This window comes from Dendrobates tinctorius, unplaced genomic scaffold, assembly GCF_039654945.1.
Source record: "Dendrobates tinctorius isolate UK_male_01 unplaced genomic scaffold, ASM3965494v1 ptg000004l, whole genome shotgun sequence".
Lineage (NCBI taxonomy): Eukaryota > Metazoa > Chordata > Amphibia > Anura > Dendrobatidae > Dendrobates > Dendrobates tinctorius.
In genome coordinates, this window is record NW_027361672.1 from 27,985,805 (window position 1) to 28,006,466 (window position 20,662).

Sequence of the window (20,662 nt, forward strand, 5' to 3'; positions counted from 1 at the left end):
ATTTTACACGTTGTTTGGTCACTCCCTGGGGGAAGGATCCATTTTGCAGGTATACTACCAGTTGAGAGCATTTAGTATATGCACATTGCCCCTTTAAGAATGGGGAAAGAAAGCAAATGCACATAGGAATCAATAGTACGCTGGAGACTGTGCTGAGAGGCCAGGGCGGTGAGTAAGCCAGCATCCCTGCATGGAGGGAAAAAGGGACACCATGCAGGGGTGCCGACAGCAGCGCTACACTTCACGTCTTCCTCTGCTTACTGTCACTGAATGGAAACATTCATGAGGCTGAACACTTTCCAGGAGAGATTTCAGCACCTTTACACATTGACTGCTGATGTCACTATTGCCCCCAGTCAGCGATTATCTGCTGAAGATATTACTGAGACGCTAAGGAAAAGTCCCTAGGAAGCTAAAATTGTTCATATGATACCGTATAATTTCATTTGGGTACATACACTCACTGGCCACTTTATTAGGTACACCTGTCCAACTGTGTGTTAAGACTTAATTTCTAATCAGCCAATCACATGGCGGCAACTCAGTGCATTTAGGCATGTAGACATGGTCAAGACAATCTCCTGCAGTTCAAACCGAGCATCAGTATGGGGAAGAAAGGTGATTTGAGTGCCTTTGAACGTGGCATGATTGTTGGTGCCAGAAGGGCTGGTCTGAGAATTTCAGAAACTGCTGATCTACTGGGATTTTCACGCACAACCATCTCTAGGGTTTACAGAGAATGGTCCGAAAAAGAAAAAAAATCCAGTGAGTGGCAGTTCTGTGGCCGGAAATGCCATGTTGATGCCAGAGGTCAGAGGAGAATGGGCAGACTGGTTCGAGCTGATAGAAAGGCAACAGTGACTCAAATTGCCACCCGTTACAACCAAGGTAGGCAGAAGAGCATCTCTGAACGCACAGTGCGTCGAACTTTGAGGCAGATGGGCTACAGCAGCAGAAGACCACACTGGGTACCACTCCTCTCAGCTAAGAACAGGAAACTGAGGCTACAATTTGCACAAGCTCATCGAAATTGGACAGTAGAAGATTGGAAAAACGTTGCCTGGTCTGATGAGTCTCGATTTCTGCTGCGACATTCGGATGGTAGGGTCAGAATTTGGCGTAAACAACATGAAAGCATGGATCCATCCTGCCTTGTATCAACGGTTCAGGCTGGTGGTGGTGGTGTCATGGTGTGCGGAATTTTTTCTGGGCACTCTTTGGGCCCCTTGGTACCAATTGAGCATCGTTGCAACGCCACAGCCTACCTGAGTATTGTTGCTGACCATGTCCATCCCTTTATGACCACAATGTACCCAACATCTGATGGCTACTTTCAGCAGGATAATGCGCCATGTCATAAAGCTCAAATCATCTCAGATTGGTTTCTTGAACATGACAATGAGTTTACTGTACTCAAATGGCCTCCTCAGTCACCAGATCTCAATCCAATAGAGCATCTTTGGGATGTGGTGGAACGGGAGATTCGCATCAGGGATGTGCAGCCGACAAATCTGCGCCAACTGTGTGATGCCATCATGTCAATATGGTCCAAAATCTCTGAGGAATGCTTCCAGCACCTTGTTGAATCTCTGCCACGAAGAATTGAGGCAGTTCTGAAGGCAAAAGGGGGTCCAACCCCTTACTAGCATGGTGTACCTAATAAAGTGGCCAGTGAGTGTATATATATCAGTAGGCAGCGCTGAAAGAATAACCTCAGCTACTTATATATAAGTGGACAGCGGGACATTTTGGGAGCATGGATTCATGGTTAATAATAGAAACACATAAAAATGCAAAAGGCAAGATTGGTTTGCAATGAAAGTAATAAAATAGTGTATGGTTATAATATATCAGATAATACAGGTAAAAGATCATGTGTAAGCAAGATTATGGCTCACTTAGCATTGTTTAAGTCCTAAAATACCAAAGATAAAAATAATTGAAAGCAATCTTCTGCGTTGTAGAAATACTGAAGATCGTGTTGAAGGTCACACCTATATAACAGAGTCAGCAGTGACTTGCATCCCAGTCATTAAGGCCCTGATTCATCAATGGGATTATACCAGTATTCTGACGTAAATTGCTTTGAAAAGTTGCAAAATTTTTGCTTTACATGAAAATGGACAAAAAACTTGATGGGTGGGATGGGGGTGTGACACCTCAACTCGTCTAATTCATGACAAGTTATGGTGTACCTTATGCAGAAATATTACTCCAGTCCGACTTTAATAAGATTGGTGGCACAGCACACACCACTTTTCATATGCATCGGTCCTTTAATGAATCAGGGCCCATATTTCTTCAGTTCAGCTCCCAACAAGCTGTGAGATTTTAAATTTCTAGGCATCTGATTTTGTCTGCAAATCTTTATGAAGTTTAGACAATTCCAAGAAAAATGATGAAAATATTTTGGTCCCCTGGATGTAATTAGATCTGCAATAGAAAAAGAAGAAAAAAAATAAAAATGTAAAGATCTGTGGATCATCCAACCTATTTTCTTTAGAATATACGTTAATGTTATGTCTATGGTAAAATTGGATAGCACATAGACTTATGTTCATGAATGGGGTTGTTCGAACAAAAGTTTTTCACACAGACCGATTTTCCATGTGAAAATGTTGCAGCATGCTCTAATCTCTTCCTTATTTTGGAAGAGAATAGAGCATGCCCATTCAAGTGAATGGGTGATCAGAAAAAAAATGGATCCCATATAGATCATCCATAGTGCATCAATGTTTATGGATTCATTGCAATTATTAACATGAGAAACTGCATTTGGTCTAGTAAATTATTTTAACTGCTGATGTATATAATGACACGCGAATGGCGGCATATAGATTAAATATGGATGAAAATCAGTTATATTTGTTTTATGAAAAACCAACAATTAATCATACACGTGTCTGAATCTGACCTTAAACTGACACATTTTTTATGGACAATACTCCGACAGCGGTCCGATTTTCACGGACTGACATGATGAAGGTGACGAAACTTTTCTTATTCCTTTTTCTTCATCTCTAACAAAATTGGATCAAACTCTGATCAGAATCTGATTAGCATAATCAAATTGATTTTCTCTGATAAAGAGAAAACGATTATGTGCACCTGCCTTATACTTAGTAATTATCCAGGTTCAGGTGGATTAAAATGTGTGGTAATTTACTGAGGAAATTTAAGAATTGGTGATATCCCCTTCCTGAAGCCATACTCCGGATAAGGGCGTGGTCAGAGGGCCGTATAACATAGACGATGATAGCATTGCAGTGCACGGACTGGCCAGCGACTATCCTGACCTGAGTGTGACAGCTGCCTAGAAATATATGCCATCACGCTCTGACAATTAGAGCAGATGGCCAGTCCAAACATTGCGATGTGATCGTTGTGCGTGGTATACGGCCATCTGACTGCACCCTAACCCAAACCAGACCCATAGTTGTCAGGTGACCTGCAGACCTTGTCATCAATGCTCACATAAACCACTTATTAGATTTGGTAATTCATGTTTCTCACCTGCTAATTTTTTCATTCTGTGAGTGTTCTCCATCATCTGCTCCACCAATAGGAAGCATCATTACTCTCTTTTTGGTCAGATCCTGGAAGGTCCGGGCTAGTGGGATAGTGGATCCATCTCTGATCATGTCTGGTGTAACTCCGAACACTGCAAAGTCCAGCAGAGATAATCATTGTGCTAACTAGAGCTTTATGAAAGTTAGTAATGACACTTATAAAAATAAATAATAAATTTTATTTCTATAGCTCTGACATATTCCGCAGCACTTTACATTTCAGAGGGGACTTGTACAGACAATATACATTACAGCATAACAATAATCACATAGATCATAACAGATACCAAGAGGAATGAGGGCACTGCTCGCAAGCTTACAGTCTATGAAGAAAGAGGGAGACACGAAAGGTGGGTGGTAACAGTTGCCCTGATTGTGTGGACCAGCCATAATGTTAAGTGTGTAACAGTACGGATGCAGAGGGCTAATGGATGCATAAAGCATGTGGGAACATGATGCGGAGAACCTGGTTATGGTAAAAAACTTTTGACTGTGCCACATAGGGATAGATTAGGTTAATGTGTTGAGGCGGTAGGCCAGCCTGAATAAATGTGTTTTCAGGGCACGCTTAAAATAGTGGGGATTGGTGACTAATCGTATTGACCTGGGAAGTGCATTCCAAAGAATTGGCGCAGCACATGTATAGTCTTGAAGACGGGAGTGAGAGGTTCTGATTATTGAGGATGCTAACCTCAGGTCATCAGCAGAACGGAGGGCGCGAGTAGGATGGTATACTGAAACAAGGGAGGAGATGTAGGTTGGTGCTGAGCAATGAAGAGCTTTGTGGGTGAGGGTAATAAGTTTGTACTGGATTCTGGAGTGGATGGGTAGCCAGTGTAATGACTGGCACGAGGTAGAGGCATTGGTGTAACGATTGGCGAGGAATTTGATCCTGGCAGCTGCATTCAAGACAGATTGGAGAGGGGGGGAGTTTGGTAAGAGGGAGACCGATTAGAAGAGAGTTACAATAGTCGAGACAAGAATGAATAAGAGAAACAGTCAGAGTTTTTGCAGAATCAAAAGTAAGAAAAGGTCGAATTCTAGAAATGTATATATACTTATAATAATATGATGATGACTTGACACCGATATTAATAAACTGAGATTCATCAGATTTTGCAACATTGATGTGATGTAAATTAACAAAATGGTTTACATCAATAACACTTTTAGCACATTTTTCAGCTCCTAGTAATGGCCATTTCACATGACACCTTTGGTCTACCATTCATTCTTCATTGTGTTTAGAAACACTATCCTAAGATGTATATAAATGTGGAATAGATTATTTATTTTAACTACTCTTAGCCCATCAATAGACTTTAAATAACTGGTTAGGCCTCTTTCACACTTCAGTCATTTGGTGTCAGTAAAATGCGTCAAAGTGTGAAAAAACGGGTTCAGTGAAGATTGCAGAAAAACTGATGCACCAGATCCGTTTTTTTAACGGATTCATGAGAGAGAGTAAAGGTACTGTCACACTAAGCGATATCGCTAGCAATATCGCTATAACTTGTGACGTTATAGCGATATTGCTAGCGACATCGCTGTGTCTGATACTTACCTACGACCCGCTCCCCTGCTGGTTATCGCTGATCACGCGAGAACATCCAGGACTGTTTCTCGTTGTCAGCTTCCTGCGGCGCTTCCTGTGGAGAGACGAGCGACACGTGGACGCGGGCGGGAGGACAGGTAAGTAGCGACCCCCGTCCCCAGCGATGTCGCTGGTGAGATCTGCCTTTTTTCCCCATAGACTTGCAATAGCGGCGGATTTTGACGGATGGTCATCCGTTGCATCCGTTTTTTTGACGGATCCGTCATAATTTTGGCGTCCGCTGTCTGGAGTGGACGGACAATGAAACGTTTTTGTCTGCATTGAAACAGCAGATAGCAACGGATCCGTCCTGTCCGCCATGCGTTATAATGGACCCCTATGGTCGACGGATCCGTTGCCAACCGTTAATTGACGGAATCCGCCAACTAATCCGCCTTTTTATACTGAGCATGCCCGGAAGAATTTTCTTTCATCATATTTAACCCCAAAACCCGTTCTGGCAGCAAAAAAATCTCTCTCTCTTCTCTCTCCTTTTCCAGAGTTCTATTGCTTTAAATTTCAGACATCGGTGGCTGAAACGGATCCGTCAAAAAAAACAGATCCGATGCATCCGTTTGTTGTCAAACAGAAACAGATCCGTTTTTTTACTCTTTGGCGGATTTCAACTGACTTCAAACAACTGAAGTGTGAAACAGGCCTTATGTGACGGATGGCGATGGATCCGCTGCCCATAGACGTCCATTCTAGCAGACGACGGACGGCGATGGATCCGTCAATGCCCGTCTGTTCGACGCAGACAAAAAACGTTACTATGTCCATTGATTGTATCCGGACGACGGACGATGAAATTCCGATGGATCCATCAAATGACGGATGAAACGGACGGCCATCCGTCGCTAATGCACGTCTATGAGAAAAAAACGGATTCCACTAAAAAAAAAAAAAAAAAGACAGATCCGTTTTTTTCAAAAAAGGGCGGATTTCAACTGACGTCAAAAGACTGAAGTGTGAAAAAGGCCTTAGGGTATGTGCACACGCTGCGGATTGGGGTGTGGATTTGGCCGCGCAGATTTTGTAAAATCCGCACGTAAATCTGCAGGTCAAAAGACCTGCGGTTTTACCTGCGGTTTTGCCCTGCGGTTTTTCATCTCCACAATGGAGGAGATGGCAAACCGCAGCGGAATCTGCAGAAAGAATGACATGTCAATTTTTTCTGCGGTTTAGAAACCGCAGGAAAACCACGCGGAAAAATCCGCACAGTCTGCACTGTGGTTTTTAATATCCATAGGATATTATGGTACTGTACACCGCAGCAGAAACTGCTGCTGATACGCAGCGGCCAAGTCCGCTGCGGAACCACAGCAGAATCCGCAGCGTGTGCACACACCCTCAGGCTAAGTGCACACGCTGCGGATTGGTCTGCGGATTTTTTATCTGCGGAACCGCAGGTAAAACCGCAGGTTAAATGACCTGCGGTTTATCATCTCTACAATGGAGGAGATGGTAAACCGCAGCAGAATCCGCAGAAAAGAATTGACATGTCAATTCTTTCTGCGGATTCAAAACTGCAGCTTTTCCGCAGTTAAAAATCCGCAGCATGTGCACAGCAGAATGTAAATCCCATAGGATAACAAGCTACTGTACACTGTCTGCAGAACTGCTGCAGTTCTGCTGTGGCCAAAATTGCAGCGGAACCGCAGCAAAAACCGCAGCGTGTGCACATAGCCTTAGTCTGCATATGACTGAAGATCAGACAGCTACAGGAGCAAGAAGATGGCTGTCAGACTCAGCCGGATTCCCCATAGAGAAGGCAGAGATGGTTTATTACTAGTGATGAGCAAGTATACTCATTGCTCTGGTTTTCCCAAGCACACTCGGGTGACCTCCGAGTATTTTGGCGTGCTCGTAGATTTAGTTTCTGTCACCTCAGCTGCGTAACATTTGTTGCACATATTACACGTAAAAACAAACCTTTTCTTATGGCGATTTTAGCTGCTTCATATTGAGGATCATCCACATTAGCCACCCACGGCTTTGCTCCAATCTCCAGGGACACTGTAAGCTTGTTTGGGGTTTTTAGTTTAGCGAACACATCTTCCAGATATGTCTTCACCTAGGAAAGAGACTGAGCATGACCCGCTTATTTTTCTCATAATTTCATTTTTTTAATTTAACTTTTTTCTGTATAAAGTGTTACATTTGGTTGGAATAATGTATGCTGTTTGCTAGATGATTTCATACAAGGGAGAGCTTAGATAGCACTGAGAAAGTACTAAAGGAGTCCAATATATACAGGGACGGAGTAAGGCAACCCTTAGGCTATGTGCCCACGTATGTCGAACATTTCTGCTTCAAAAACGGACTCCTTCCCAGATGATTTGTTTCCCGCGCATCTTCTGACTCAGGGCGAGTGCACACAGTGTGGATTCACCTGCGGATTTTTCCACGCGGATTTGCAGGCAAAACCACAGGTAAAGCGCACTGTGGGCACTGCGGTTTTGAAATCCCATTGGCTAACATGGTACTGTACATTGCTTGCGGATCTGCTGCGGATCCGCAGGGCCAAATCCGCAGCGCGTGCACATACCCTCATAGGAAATAGCCAAAAACGCAGACTTTTCTGCAAAATTAATGAGCATGCTGCGTTTTTAACCACTAAGCGTTTCCTTTGCGGAAAAAAAACGCATCAATTGGCACAAAAAGGGCAAAATGCATTAAAATGAATGGGATGCTTATTTTAAGCATTTATAAAGCGTTTTGACCAGGACAAATGCTCAAAAACGCTTACGTGGGCACACAGCCTTAGGGTGAGTGCACACGGTGCAGATTGTGCTGCGGATTTTTCTGTGCGGATTTGCAGGTAAATCCGCAGGTAAAATGACCTGCGTTTTACCTGCAGTTTTGCCTGCGGTTTGCTCCTGCGTTTTGACACCTGTACAATGGAGCAGGTGTCAAACCGCTGCGGAATCCGGAGAAAGAATTGACATGCTGTGGATTTAAAACCGCAGCAAATCCGCGTGGAAAAATCCGCAGCATGTGCACTGCGGTTTTTAAAATCCATTGATTATCATTGTACTGTACATTGCGTGCTGATCTGCAGTGGATCTGCAGAGGTAAATCCGCTGTGGATCCGCAGCAGAATCCGCACCGTGTGCACATACCCTTAGGGGCCCTCAGGATCTATAGTGATAATAGCATTAAAACAAGTTAAAAAATACACATATTTAGGATCACTGAATTCAATAATGTCCAATACAGCAAAATATAAAGTAAAGTAATCCGATTGGTAAATGAGAGGAAAAAAAACAAAATGCCAGAATTAAGCTTTTTTGCCCACCACAACATTGTAATAAAAAGAGGTGATCAAAACATTGTATCTACCCCAAAGTGGTATCAATAAAAACGACAGCTCAGGGCGCAAAAGATAAGCCCTCTTACAGCCCAGAACCCGAAAAATGAAAACATTACGGGTCTCGGAAAATGGCGATAAAAGACAAACATTTATCGTTACAAACTTTAGAATTTTATTTTACCTCTTAAATAAAAAAAAACATACATGTTCTGCGTACTTGTACTGGCCTGGGAAAAACTTTTGGCAGGTCAGTTTTACCATATAGTTTAGGCCTCTTTCACACATCAGTATTTCATCAGTATGTGTATGCCAAAACCAGGAGTGTCTCCAAAACAAAGAACAGACATCAGTCTTTCAATTATATTTTTTTTCTTGGTAAGTTCCATTCCTGGCTTTGGCATACAAACACTGATGCAAAATACTGGCGTGTGAATGAGCCTTTACATGGTAAATGAAAAAATTCAAAATACAATTGTGGAATTGCACTTTTTTTTTGCAATTTCAATGCACTTGGAATTTTTTTTTCCTATTTTCCAGTACACTATATGGTAGAATGAATAGTATCATTCAAAAGTACAACTAGTCCTGCAAAAAACGAGCGCTGATACGGATATATGGCTGGAAAAAAAGTTATGGCTCTTGGAAGAAGGAACACACACACACAAAAAAGGAAAAAAAACGCCCAAGGGTGAAGGGTGTAAAATCCTTGCAATAGCCATATAATAGCAGCACGAGCACCCCCTGCAGGCTTCAGATGCTCATGATGGGTTTACTAACAAACTAAAAAATTAGTCATATCTCTAAAATGTAATTAGTAGAGTTGAGCGAAACGGGTCGGTCAAATTCAAAAGTCGCCGACTTTCGCTAAAGTCGGGTTTCGCCGAGCGAAACCCGACCATAGGGTGAGGTCGGCCATGCGGTCACCGACCCGAGTGCCAAAGTCGGATTTCCCAGAATGCTTGCACGTGACTTTTTTCAGCCACTGAGCAAGGACGTACACTGTGGGAGTTTTCACGCACTTTAAAAAAAGCAGTCTGGCATGTAGGTGTGTTTACTGTCCTCCACTGCCTGCCGACTTTGCCCCATTGACTTGCATTGGGTTTCATGTTTCAGTCGGACCTTCGACTTTTCCCTATAGTCGGCCGATTTCGCTCGACTCGACTTTTGAGAAAGTCGGTTTTCATGAAACGCGACTTGACCCTTAATAAGGCAAAGTCGCTCATCTCTAGTAATTAGGGCTAGGGTATCTCCTTAATTCTTAAATGCTGTTAGAATGCTGAGCAGGTACAGATCGCGGCTGCACAAGGGGAGCGATATGTCACAGCGTGCAGAGACAGGACAGCAGCATAAGAGACTCACCCATATCAGCGGGTGCCCAGGGGAATGACAGACAGCATCGTGGCACAATCAAACAAACAAGGCAGCACTATAGCATGCAAACATGAAAATTGAATTGCATTACTGCACTAGAAATATGAAAAATTTAGAATGCTTAGCGCTTAAACTGACCAATTCATGTGTACCTGGTAGCCACGGTAAGGCGATTCTCGTATACCAGGACCTAACAATGCCAATCCTCTCTTAAACAGTCTACAACTCTATGAGAACCTAATGTGAATTCTCTCATAGATTGAAGTCTATCATTTCGTGGAAGTGTAGTGATCCTGCTGTAATTAAAAACGCCTGAGGCTAAGGGACGGAGAGTTCAGTCAGAAGGCCAATGCATACAAATAAAAAAACTGACCGTTACATCCAAACATGAATTAGGTGTGAACAGGTGCCTACCTAAAGTCGCCAACTCCTATACAATCAAACAAACAAGGCAGCACTCTGCAGCGCTATAGCATGCAAACATGAAACATGCAAATTGAATTTCATTACTGTACTAGAAATATGAAAAATAGAGAATGCTTAACGCATAAATTGGCCAATTCATGTGTACCTGGTAGCCACGGTAAGGCGATTCTCGTATACCAGGACCTAACAATGCCAATCCTCTCTTAGACAGTCTACAACTCTATGGGAACCTAATGTGAATTGTCTCCTAGACTAAAGTTTAATATCTTCGTGAGAGCAGCACAGATGAGAGTTCATAGCTGTAAACACCTGTCAGCAACCACCCAATGAACAAGTAAAATGCTGCTCATTCATGAGATGATTGAATTGTTTATGCTGGAACAAAAAACATTGTTCTCAGCAGCACATCGCCCTATGAAAACTACAGATATGCTGCTAATAACATGATACTGTATCGGGCAGATTGATCTGTTAGTGATTGTTCTGTCCCCATCATTCTTCCTCAGCCGGTGTAAAGAGGCCGGGAAAAAATGTTGACTGACTTCAATATTGTTGATCGCGCTCATTTAACGGCTTGAACTCAGTGCATGTAAATACTACCAAAATGTTTCAGTGGGATGGCACAATATGTTAGTATTTGGGAAGAGAAGAAAAAGAACCACTGCAAATAGCACACACTGAACCAGTACAAAAACAATATTTTATTGATGCAGCAATACAATTAAAAACATAATAAGAAGCATCCCACAATATATAACAGTGAAGTATGGCATATCACAATTATAGATTATGCTGTAATAACCTGTATATCAACCATGTGGTCCAACCCCACTGCAATTAATCACAACAACCACCCCATAAACCTGCTCATGGAGACCAAGGGCCCTAATATTGCACAATCACTGCACAAAATAATTCCATGCATGTGTCCCTAAATATTCACTGGTTAGGGCACACAGGCCATAATAAGCCAACAGCAATATGGCCAATGCCCACAATCCAATATTCAATTGTACCACACAAAAATTACTCCAGAGCAACCAATAATAAGGTTGCAGTGAAAATACAGCTATAACCAAGTGGGTGCTACACCCAGGATCATACCCCATGCAGCTTCATCAGGGGAAGTACACCTGATCATGATCCAACAGCCTTATATACCTTACTAAGACTCAAATGACCCGCACATGCACCACAGGTGAACTGCCCCCATCCAAAAGTTCCAATCACTACAAAAAGACCGGCGTCCCGGTCACTGAAGGAACATGGCCGCCGCGCATGCACAATGAGCTGTGTGAGGAGTGTTGATAAAACAGGGGAGAAAAAAAAAAAAAACTAGATAGAAAATCCATAAAGGGATTAATGTCCCAAGCAATGTATAAGGTAAAACCTCACAGCCAAAAATGATAATATGATGATAAAACCCCCCTCACATCAGACTCCTACTATACAGAAAACAGAAGATAATGATAAGGAATATCTCAAAGAGACTACAGAGACATTGTGTAAACCTATCAATTAGAACCATATGAATCAGTACAGTACAACTTTATTCAGATTTTAGTTACATATAAGAGAACGAAGACCTAACACAATATATCCAGACTGAGATTCCAATAAGGTAAGGGGTAACCATCTTCCCCATGAAAAGTGATGTCCAATAGGATAACTTGGAATAATATGGTGGATCCCTAGGTTTGAGCTCATGGGGACCATTGGGTTGGACCTGGGGATAGGTAGCCATTGTTATATTTTTAATGTCTTTTATGCTTCACATTAACCCTAATTAGCTTATGGCTCCTTTTCATGTTGTGACCCCCTCCCTATGTGTTTCTGTCTGTCTCATTGTTGTGTCTGTTCTTCATGTTTCATGCTCTTGTGAGCACTGTGTGTCGTTGGAGCTGCAGCCTCGCGCCCGGGTGTGGGTTACCGCTCGGTGCTGACCTTGATTGACTTCTTTGGCCAGCATGTGGGGCCTGAGGCTTGCGTTCCAGGGGAGAACTCCATGCGTCTCACTGGACGCAGGTGCGAAAAAGAAAGAAAAAAAGAAAAAATTTTTAAAGAAAAATTTTTTGAAGGGTTTTTTTTTTTTCTCCCCTGTTTTATCAACAATCCTCACACAGCTCATTGCGCATGCGCGGCGGCCATGTTCCTTCAGTGACCGGGACGCCGGTCTTTTTGTAGTGATTGGAACTTTTGGATGGGGGCAGTTCATCTGTGGTGCATGTGCGGGTCATTTGAGTCTTAGGTATATAAGGCTGTTGGATCATGATCAGTGTACTTCCCCTGATGACGCCGCATGGGTTGCGGCGATATGCGTGGGGTATGATCCTGGGTGTAGCACCCACTTGGTTATAGCTGTATTTTCACTGCGACCTTATTATTGGTTGCTCTGGAGTAATTTTTGTGTGGTACAATTGAATATTGGATTGTGGGCATTGGCCATATTGCTGTTGGCTTATTATGGCCTGTGTGCCCTAACTAGTGAATATTTAGGGACACATGCATGGAATTATTTCGTGCAGTGATTGTGCAATATTAGGGCCCTTGGTCTCCATGAGCAGGTTTATGTGGTGGTTGTTGTGATTAATTGCAGTGAGGTTGGACCACATGGTTGATATACAGGTTATTACAGCATAATCTATAATTGTGATATGCCATACTTCACTGTTATATATTGTGGGATGCTTCATATGTTTTTAATTGTATTGCTGCATCAATAAAATATTGTTTTTGTACTGGTTCAGTGTGCGCTATTTGCAGTGGTTCTTTTTCTTCTCTTCTCATGTTTATTATTCCACTGTTGCTGCACCTAAACCTTTATATATTTGTGATTGGTACAGTTGGTGCGCCCCATTTTTGTTATATATGTTAGTATTTGGGGCCCCACTTTAAACTTTTGTCTAGGGCCCCACTTTGTCCAAAACTGGCCCTGACTATATAGGACTAAGTAGAGTACATGAGATATTGTCCTATTGTTGTTTTGTTTTTCACATCTAACATGAATTACTCAAGATGAGGCAATGCATATTTGAGCTGCAAACAGGGGATTATAAACGAATCCAAAAATCAAGGGTAAAGGTAAAACTTCCTTTTTATAGCGATTCGCTGACTGGTTAGTTTTGTGAATGTCTCCAATATTTATTTTCCTACATTCACAGTCTAATCCAATTGGAGTAACTTGTTAAAATATAACTTTTATTGTTTTAGTTTAAAGTCTCTCAATTCCACAGATGGAGCTTAAAACTAATCTGAAATTTCTCAGCACTAGAGGTTGTTAGGCTGCTTTTACACATGCCGTTTTTTTTGCTGCCCGTTTATACCATTTATTTGCCGCAAATTTTGCAGTCTCCCACAAAAATGGGCCGCGAAAAACCTTCTCAGATCTCCGTTTTTTCCCTGTTATAACAAATAGCAGGGGAAAAACCGTCGATCCGCAAATACAGTGTACCGCAAAAACAAGCAAACGTTGAAATGCATTGCGGCCGTGTCCGTAAGCCGTGAAAAATATCGAGCAAGCTCGATATTTTATCACGCCCGCAAATACGGCCCTCACGGTCACACGGAGCACGGCCCTCCTAATTTTTGCGAGCCGATTTTGCGGCCCCATAGAAATCTATTGGGGCCGCAAAAATGGCCCACAAAAATATGGTAAGTGTAAAACCAGCCTTAGTGTGGTTGACACGTAATTCTTAGATTAGCCTTTTATATTTATTTTGTTTATAGTGAAATTGAAAGTCTCAGTTGCGGGACTATTTCTTCTACTGTAGTGCCACAGCCTATAGTGTACATAAAAGTACTAATACAGCGTGCGCTTATCCTATGACTTTAACAGGGAGTAGGTGCCGCAACACTTAGTAAGGTTTCATGCAGCATATGGCTTCTAAGCGGTATTATGCCAAGTATTTCGTAGGTCTCTGTGGCACAGAGGTTTTTTTTGTAGGATTCATATGGACAAAAAGTGCTGAAAGTTGCCTAGTGTGGATCTCCAACGTTCCTCCTATATCAGCATGCAAGTTGTGAAACTCAACAATCACACATTTATCTAATATACTGTATATAAAAATATATTTCTGCCTCACCAGCTTTTCTACTATGGGAATTTGCATATTTGGAACTTGTCGAATTGAAAACTTTCCAATGACTTTTGAAGGTATGACAGTTTTGGTCCCAGTTCCAGCAAATCCTCCTTCAATTCCATGGATGGAAAGACTGGGATATCTCCACATGTGCTGTAGAATCTCTTGCTGCGTGAGAGGTGAAATGTTATTTTTGAGGCATTCATAGGGTTAAATGTCATATATTTTGCTGGATTACAAAAAAAAGAGTTAGGCTATGTGCACACGCTGCGGATTCAGCTGCGGGTTTTTCCACGTGGATCCGCAGGTAAAACCGCAGGTAAAGTGACCTGCGGTTTTCCTGCGGATTAGCCTGCGGTTTCACACCTCTACTATGTTAAAGGTGTGAAACCGCTGCGGAATCCGCACAAACAATTGACATGCTGTGGTTTGTAAACCGCAGCAAAAACGCGCGGAAAAAAACGCAGCGTGAGCACAGCGGATTTGAAATGCCATAGGCTAATATGGTACTGTATCATGTCTGCGGAACTGCTGCGTTTCCGCAGGGTCAAAAACGCTGCGGAAATGCAGCAGAATCCGTAACGTGTGCACATAGCCTTACCAGCTATAGCCACGTGGTGGCGCTCGGATCTTGTCTTTAAATTTATTATTGAACAATCTCAGACACCTAGTCATTCTCTTGCATATTTTGGAATAAGGGACTCAATATAGTGCAAGAAAACGTCTGCATTGTGTATGGAGCGGAATGCTATAACATACTGCTGACAGCACTGGTTCAAATGTCATCTGAGTGCAGTCAAATTTCCACGGACTGACAGAGTGAAGAAGATATTTTTTTTCTCCATTTCCCCTCATCCGTGAGAATTGGATAACACTATGCGGATACTCTGATCAGAATTTAATCAGAGTGTGATTAGCATAATTGACCCCATTCTCTTGGATGAGAGAATATACGCTCCTGTGGAACCGGCCTGTGGCTGACCAATAGCAAGAGAGACAAAATGTAGAACTATAAAGATGCATTTCCCGATAATTGTGAAGTGTACACAGGCTGCCGGTCACCCCATAAACAAGCAAAACGCTCATTAGTTGATAGAAATGATCTTTAACCCCTTCAAGACCTATGCCTATGGATACATCATAGGTTTTGTCCCAGCATTTGATGCGGACACCGACGGCATATGACAGCTGATTTGATAAAAACAACTGTGGAATTGCACTTTTTTTTTTTTGCAACTCCGCACTTGGAATTTTTTCCGCCGTTTCCAGTAAACAATATGGTAAAACCAATGGTGTTGCTCAAATGTACAACTCATCCCACAAAAAACAAGCCATCACACGGCTATATTGATGGATAAATAAAAAATGCATGGCTCTGGGAAGAAGGGGAGCGAAAAACGGATACACGGAAAATCCCCAGGTCATGAAGGGGTTAAGCTTGCTTAAAAACGACTATTGTCAGCAGCACATCTTTCTGGGTAAACAGGATCTGTGCTGCCGAGAACAATGATAATTTACACGTGCAGAATGATCTATTACTAATCGTTCTGTGCTGCTCATCATAAGCACAGTGGGCCTGTCTAAATTGTTTGTCGTTCGATAGCCTATCGGCAAACATAGTTGGTCAGTGATCATTTAACGCTGCAGATCGTGTAGAGTAAATGAGGCGTAATGCTGGAATCACAAAAAACTGCATCAGTCCTTCCTTCATACTGTTCCGGTACATCTCCTGTTTGAGCATCAAAAAAGATACTTTTTGACTGCTAGCAATACAGTGATGTGCAAATTAATTGGGACAAAGCATTTTTTTAAGTAAAATCGTAAGTTGGTTACCAGTCACTGATTCAAACCAGGGCTGTGGAGTCAGTCGGTGTCGTGGAGTCAGTGCTCATTTTGGTGGAGTCGGAGTCAGTATAAAATGGACCGACTCCGACTCCTAAAATATATAATAAATTGGGTACAGTAGTTCAATGAAGAATGTGCTGAATATTTTATCATAGGAATTTGGGAAAGTTATGAAATGTCCTATACATGGCAGTTCTATTCCTGATCTAAGGCTACATTCACACACAGCGTTTTTGCAGTGCTTTTTGAGGATATGTTTTTCAGCTGCAAAAGCAGATCAGCTTTTTAAAATAACGCATCACCTGAAAGGTTTTTGAGCTCATAGATAATGTTTTCAATAGCAAAAGCAGATTAGAATGTGTCTGAATGTCATATCTTGAAACCCATTGACTTTGCTGGCATGCCCAAACACTGCATTTTACTGCAAAAAACGGATCCGCAAAAACGCTGTGTGTGAATCATGGCTGTAGCCAGCGAGGTGCAGGGGAGCAGAGGCACGCACCTATCAAAACTCACTTGTATGCTGCAGTGCTCCCGTCCTGCACCGGCTCCAGACTGCAGGGGGCAATCTCCCCTCCTGTCTTCTGCCATCTTCACCAGAGAGAGGAGGTAGAGGGGTGCCTGTCCTGCACAGGATCCGATTCCTGGGCACCGAGCTGGAAAAAGTGAGAAAGTTGTGCACATGCTGCCGCTGGCAATAAGAGATAGTCTACAAGAGGGGCATGCTGGAAATCTGATTGGAAAAGTGAGGAAATTGGTTATTGCCACCAGAACACCTAAAATTGATTCCATCTTGAAGAGACGTGCTGGAAAAGGGGCAATTGTCAATCAAGCCACTCGGTGGGGCAGCACTTATTTAATGATTTAGCGATTGCTTGAACTAAAACCGTTTCTTATAGATATGGCGAACCCTCAGGTAACCCTAAATGAAGGTCAATGGACACAGGAGGCTGAATTGAAGGAATTGCTTAATCACCCATTTACTGTGACTAAAAAATTACAAGCTGAGGATTTAACTCCTGGCATTTTCATAAGGGAGTGGAAGAACTTGCTATTTTGCCTGTCCCAAAGAGGAGGTTTAATCGCAGATGGCATTTCTGCTTCAATGAAATGGAGAGAGACACAGCTATTGGAAAATAAAATTTTTCTGGCAGCTGTTTATGTGGACCCAAGTCATCGTATACTGCTTGATGATTAACAGCTTACTAAAGGAAAAGAAGCTCTGACTGAGGTAGCAGTTAGGATGAGTGGTCTACAGGAGAACTGCCAGGCGCAAGAGGACTTGGTTCCTGACAGTGCTACTGCTGCCATATCTTCATCCTCATCAGATGAGGAGTTTGACTTTGACAAGTATTTGGATGACATGGAGCAGGAAAAGCGTTGCCGCAAGGAAAAAGATTTCACTCAGTCTCCTATAGCAAGCAGATTGACCATATTTCAGCAAAATGTTTCACTTGCTCTCAAAGAAATAGAAAAATTCAACCGTTCATCAAAACTGACTGTGCATGAGGCAATTCCTTTATACCCGGAAATTGTTAGAGATGTTGCCCATGTGGTTACGGCTTTGCCTCCAACCCAAGTTAGTGTAGAGAGGTTGTTCTCTAGCCTTAAAATTATTAGGTCAGATTTGAGGTCATCTATGAAGGAGGATCTGAAGGAGGCAATTCTATTTCTTAGAACAAATTCATAGACTGCACAAATGTTATTTAGTATGTTTTTGTTGAAAACTGTTTTTTGCCACTTACATAGTTTATCACATAGTGTTATATACTATATATATATGTAATCGATATTACGTAGTGTATTACATGTTTACAATTTATTACAGTTTTTTGTGTTCTAAAGTTGTATTCCAATAAATATATATTATGTTCTAAATATCTTGAATATTGTATCATAAAAATGATTAAATGTCTGATGTTCACATTGTACTACAATAAATTTTTCACTTAAATATAAGCAATATATGTGGGAGTCGGTGTAAGGGAAATTGAGGAGTCGGAGTCGCAGGTTTGGCTTACCGACTCCACAGCCCTGATTCAAACCAGTTTTAACTGCTATGAACAGGTGTGAGTGTACAACCTTGAGTAACAAAATGTGGTTTGACTGGTTTTAGTCAGAAAATAACAGCTAGCTGCCCCCTCAGCTTCAGTTGAGAGCTTGTTTCTGTGAGGAGTGGTTTAGTGTACTTTTTCTCTCAGTGTGATTCGTGCCTGTAAAAATGGATGTTACTCCACGGAAGAGGTCTAGAATTATTACTCTTAATGGACATACAAGTTTGACTGTAAGAGAAATCGCTTCCACCGTTGGTATTGGAAAATCTACAGTTTCAAGAATAATTCGCAGACACAATGAAACTGAATCGTTTTCTCCAAAACGAAAAGGGAAATGTGGAAGAAAAAGGAAAACGACACCAAGAACTGATAAAACACTTATCAGAAATAGTAAAATTAATGCAAAAAAAACAAGTAAAGACCTCCAAAGAGACTTGTTTGCTGCCGGTATTGATATTAGCGATTCGACTGTACGGCGCAGGCTTCTGGAAGTTGGTCGGAGGGCAACAAAGCCAGTAAAGAAACAACTTCTGACATCTCCAACGAAGGCAAAATGACTCACATGGGCAAAAAAATATAAATCTTGGACAACTAGCCAGTGGAAAAAGGTAATTTTCAGTGATGAAACCCATCTTTTTGTTCAAGGGTACAGAGCAAGTGTTGTTAGAAGAAGCAAAAATGAACCGTTGTGAGCTGATCATATTCAACAAACTGTAAAACACCCTCAGAAACAGATGTTTTGGGGCTTTTTTACAGCTGATGGTACAGGGAGCTTATTTCCTGTCGATGGTATGATGAATTCATCCAAATATATAGTCGTTTTAAAACGTTTTATTGTGCCATTCATGCGTAAATTTGAAGGGACATTCCAACAAGATTTGGCTCCATGCCACAATTGTGTGAAGAAATTCCTGGAAGAAAATAAAGTAAAAGTGCTGGACTGGACTGGCAATTCACCAGACTTAAATCCTATAGAAAATTTGTGGAGCATTGTGAAGAGACGTCTTGGCAAAATGGACTGTACAACCAAGAACGCATGATAAACAGTGCCATACAAGTGTGGTTCCATGATGAAAAATTGAAGAATTTATCCAAAACTTGGTAGAATCAATGCCAAAACGCTTTGAAAATCTCATATCTGCTAAAGGAGAACATATTTCTTACTAAAATTAGTATGTAACAGTGCATTATAACATTTTATTATTAAATTTTCAAAAATGTGATTTTTTTGCTTTGTCCCCATTAATTTGCACAAAACTGTACTTGTGATTTTTATTCTGCATGTATTACAGGCACAGCGTGCAGATCTCCCACAGTTCTTGAAAACAGGAGTTAAGCCACGTTCACACGTTCAGTATTTGGTCAGTATTTTACATCAGTATTTGTAAGCCAAAACCAGGAGTGGGTGATAAATCCAGAAGTGGTGATGTGTTTCTATTATACTTTTCCTCTGATTGTTCCTCTCCTGGTTTTGGTTTATAGATACGGGGGTAAAATACTGACCTAATACTGAATGTGTGCACATGGCCTTACAAATACTGATGTAAAATACTGAACATATGCACATGACCTTACAAATACTGATGTAAAATACTGACCAAATACTGAACAGATGCAGATGGCCTTACAAATGCTGATGTAAAATACTGAGCAAATACTGAACATGTGCACGTGGCCTTAGAGCGGTGCTCTGGTCCTGACCCACAGGAAACACAGATGTTTCGTCCCATGATGTTTGACTTATCAGCAGTAATAATTGAAAGACAGAATGGGATGAAAAAAATGCGATATAATGCTGAAAATGTCAGTTTACCTTAGTATTGTATAAAAATGTGTTCACTTCTGTGTTATTTTTATGCTCCTCCATATCAAAATCTATATTTTCATATAATTTTTTCTCTTCCTCGCTTAATGGAGCAACGTCGTCATAAATTCCTGGGATGAGGATGTGTCCAGATGTATCTACAAGACTTGCTGTGTACAGAAGAGATAAAGGGTTAAATACTGATGTCATTATTTAATAGATATGATTTTATTGTAACAGGAAGTCTGCATTTTAGCCCATAAATAGCATGCAATATAGGACAATATTGTGCCCCATATTTTGGAACACGGTCCTATTAGGTTGTAGGCTCTTACGAGCGGGGTCGTCATTATTTTGCTTTAATTATTGTATTATCTTTAACTTTGTTACTTGTGACTGTTGTGTAAGCGCTGCGGAATATGTTGGTACTATATAAAGATTATTATTATTATATTACTAGAGATGAGTGAAAGTGCACGATGATACTCAATTTTCACTCAAGTATCACGATGCTCGGATGTGCTCAGCAAGTAATTGGTGGTGCTCAATGTAAAACTCAAATCCCCACACTATGTCTTTGGAGCCTGTTATGCAGCCACTAAGGCTA

The 20,662-nt window shown here is 41.6% G+C and overlaps 1 protein-coding gene across 1 annotated transcript in view; it reads right to left on the bottom strand.

Annotated features, from left to right (window-relative positions):
• Window positions 1–1,805: 1,805 nt before the first annotated feature.
• The window catches only part of LOC141082662 (beta-Ala-His dipeptidase-like), a 151,153-nt gene continuing 132,296 nt past the window's right edge, over window positions 1,806–20,662 (bottom strand). Inside the window, exons 9-13 of the mRNA XM_073566615.1 lie at window positions 20,065–20,225; window positions 14,356–14,520; window positions 7,096–7,237; window positions 3,514–3,661; window positions 1,806–2,433 (exon numbers count right to left, since the gene is read on the bottom strand). Coding sequence (XP_073422716.1) covers window positions 2,340–2,433; window positions 3,514–3,661; window positions 7,096–7,237; window positions 14,356–14,520; window positions 20,065–20,225 — 710 coding nt within the window. The 3' untranslated portion in view covers window positions 1,806–2,339. The remainder of the gene's footprint in view (window positions 2,434–3,513; window positions 3,662–7,095; window positions 7,238–14,355; window positions 14,521–20,064; window positions 20,226–20,662) is intronic.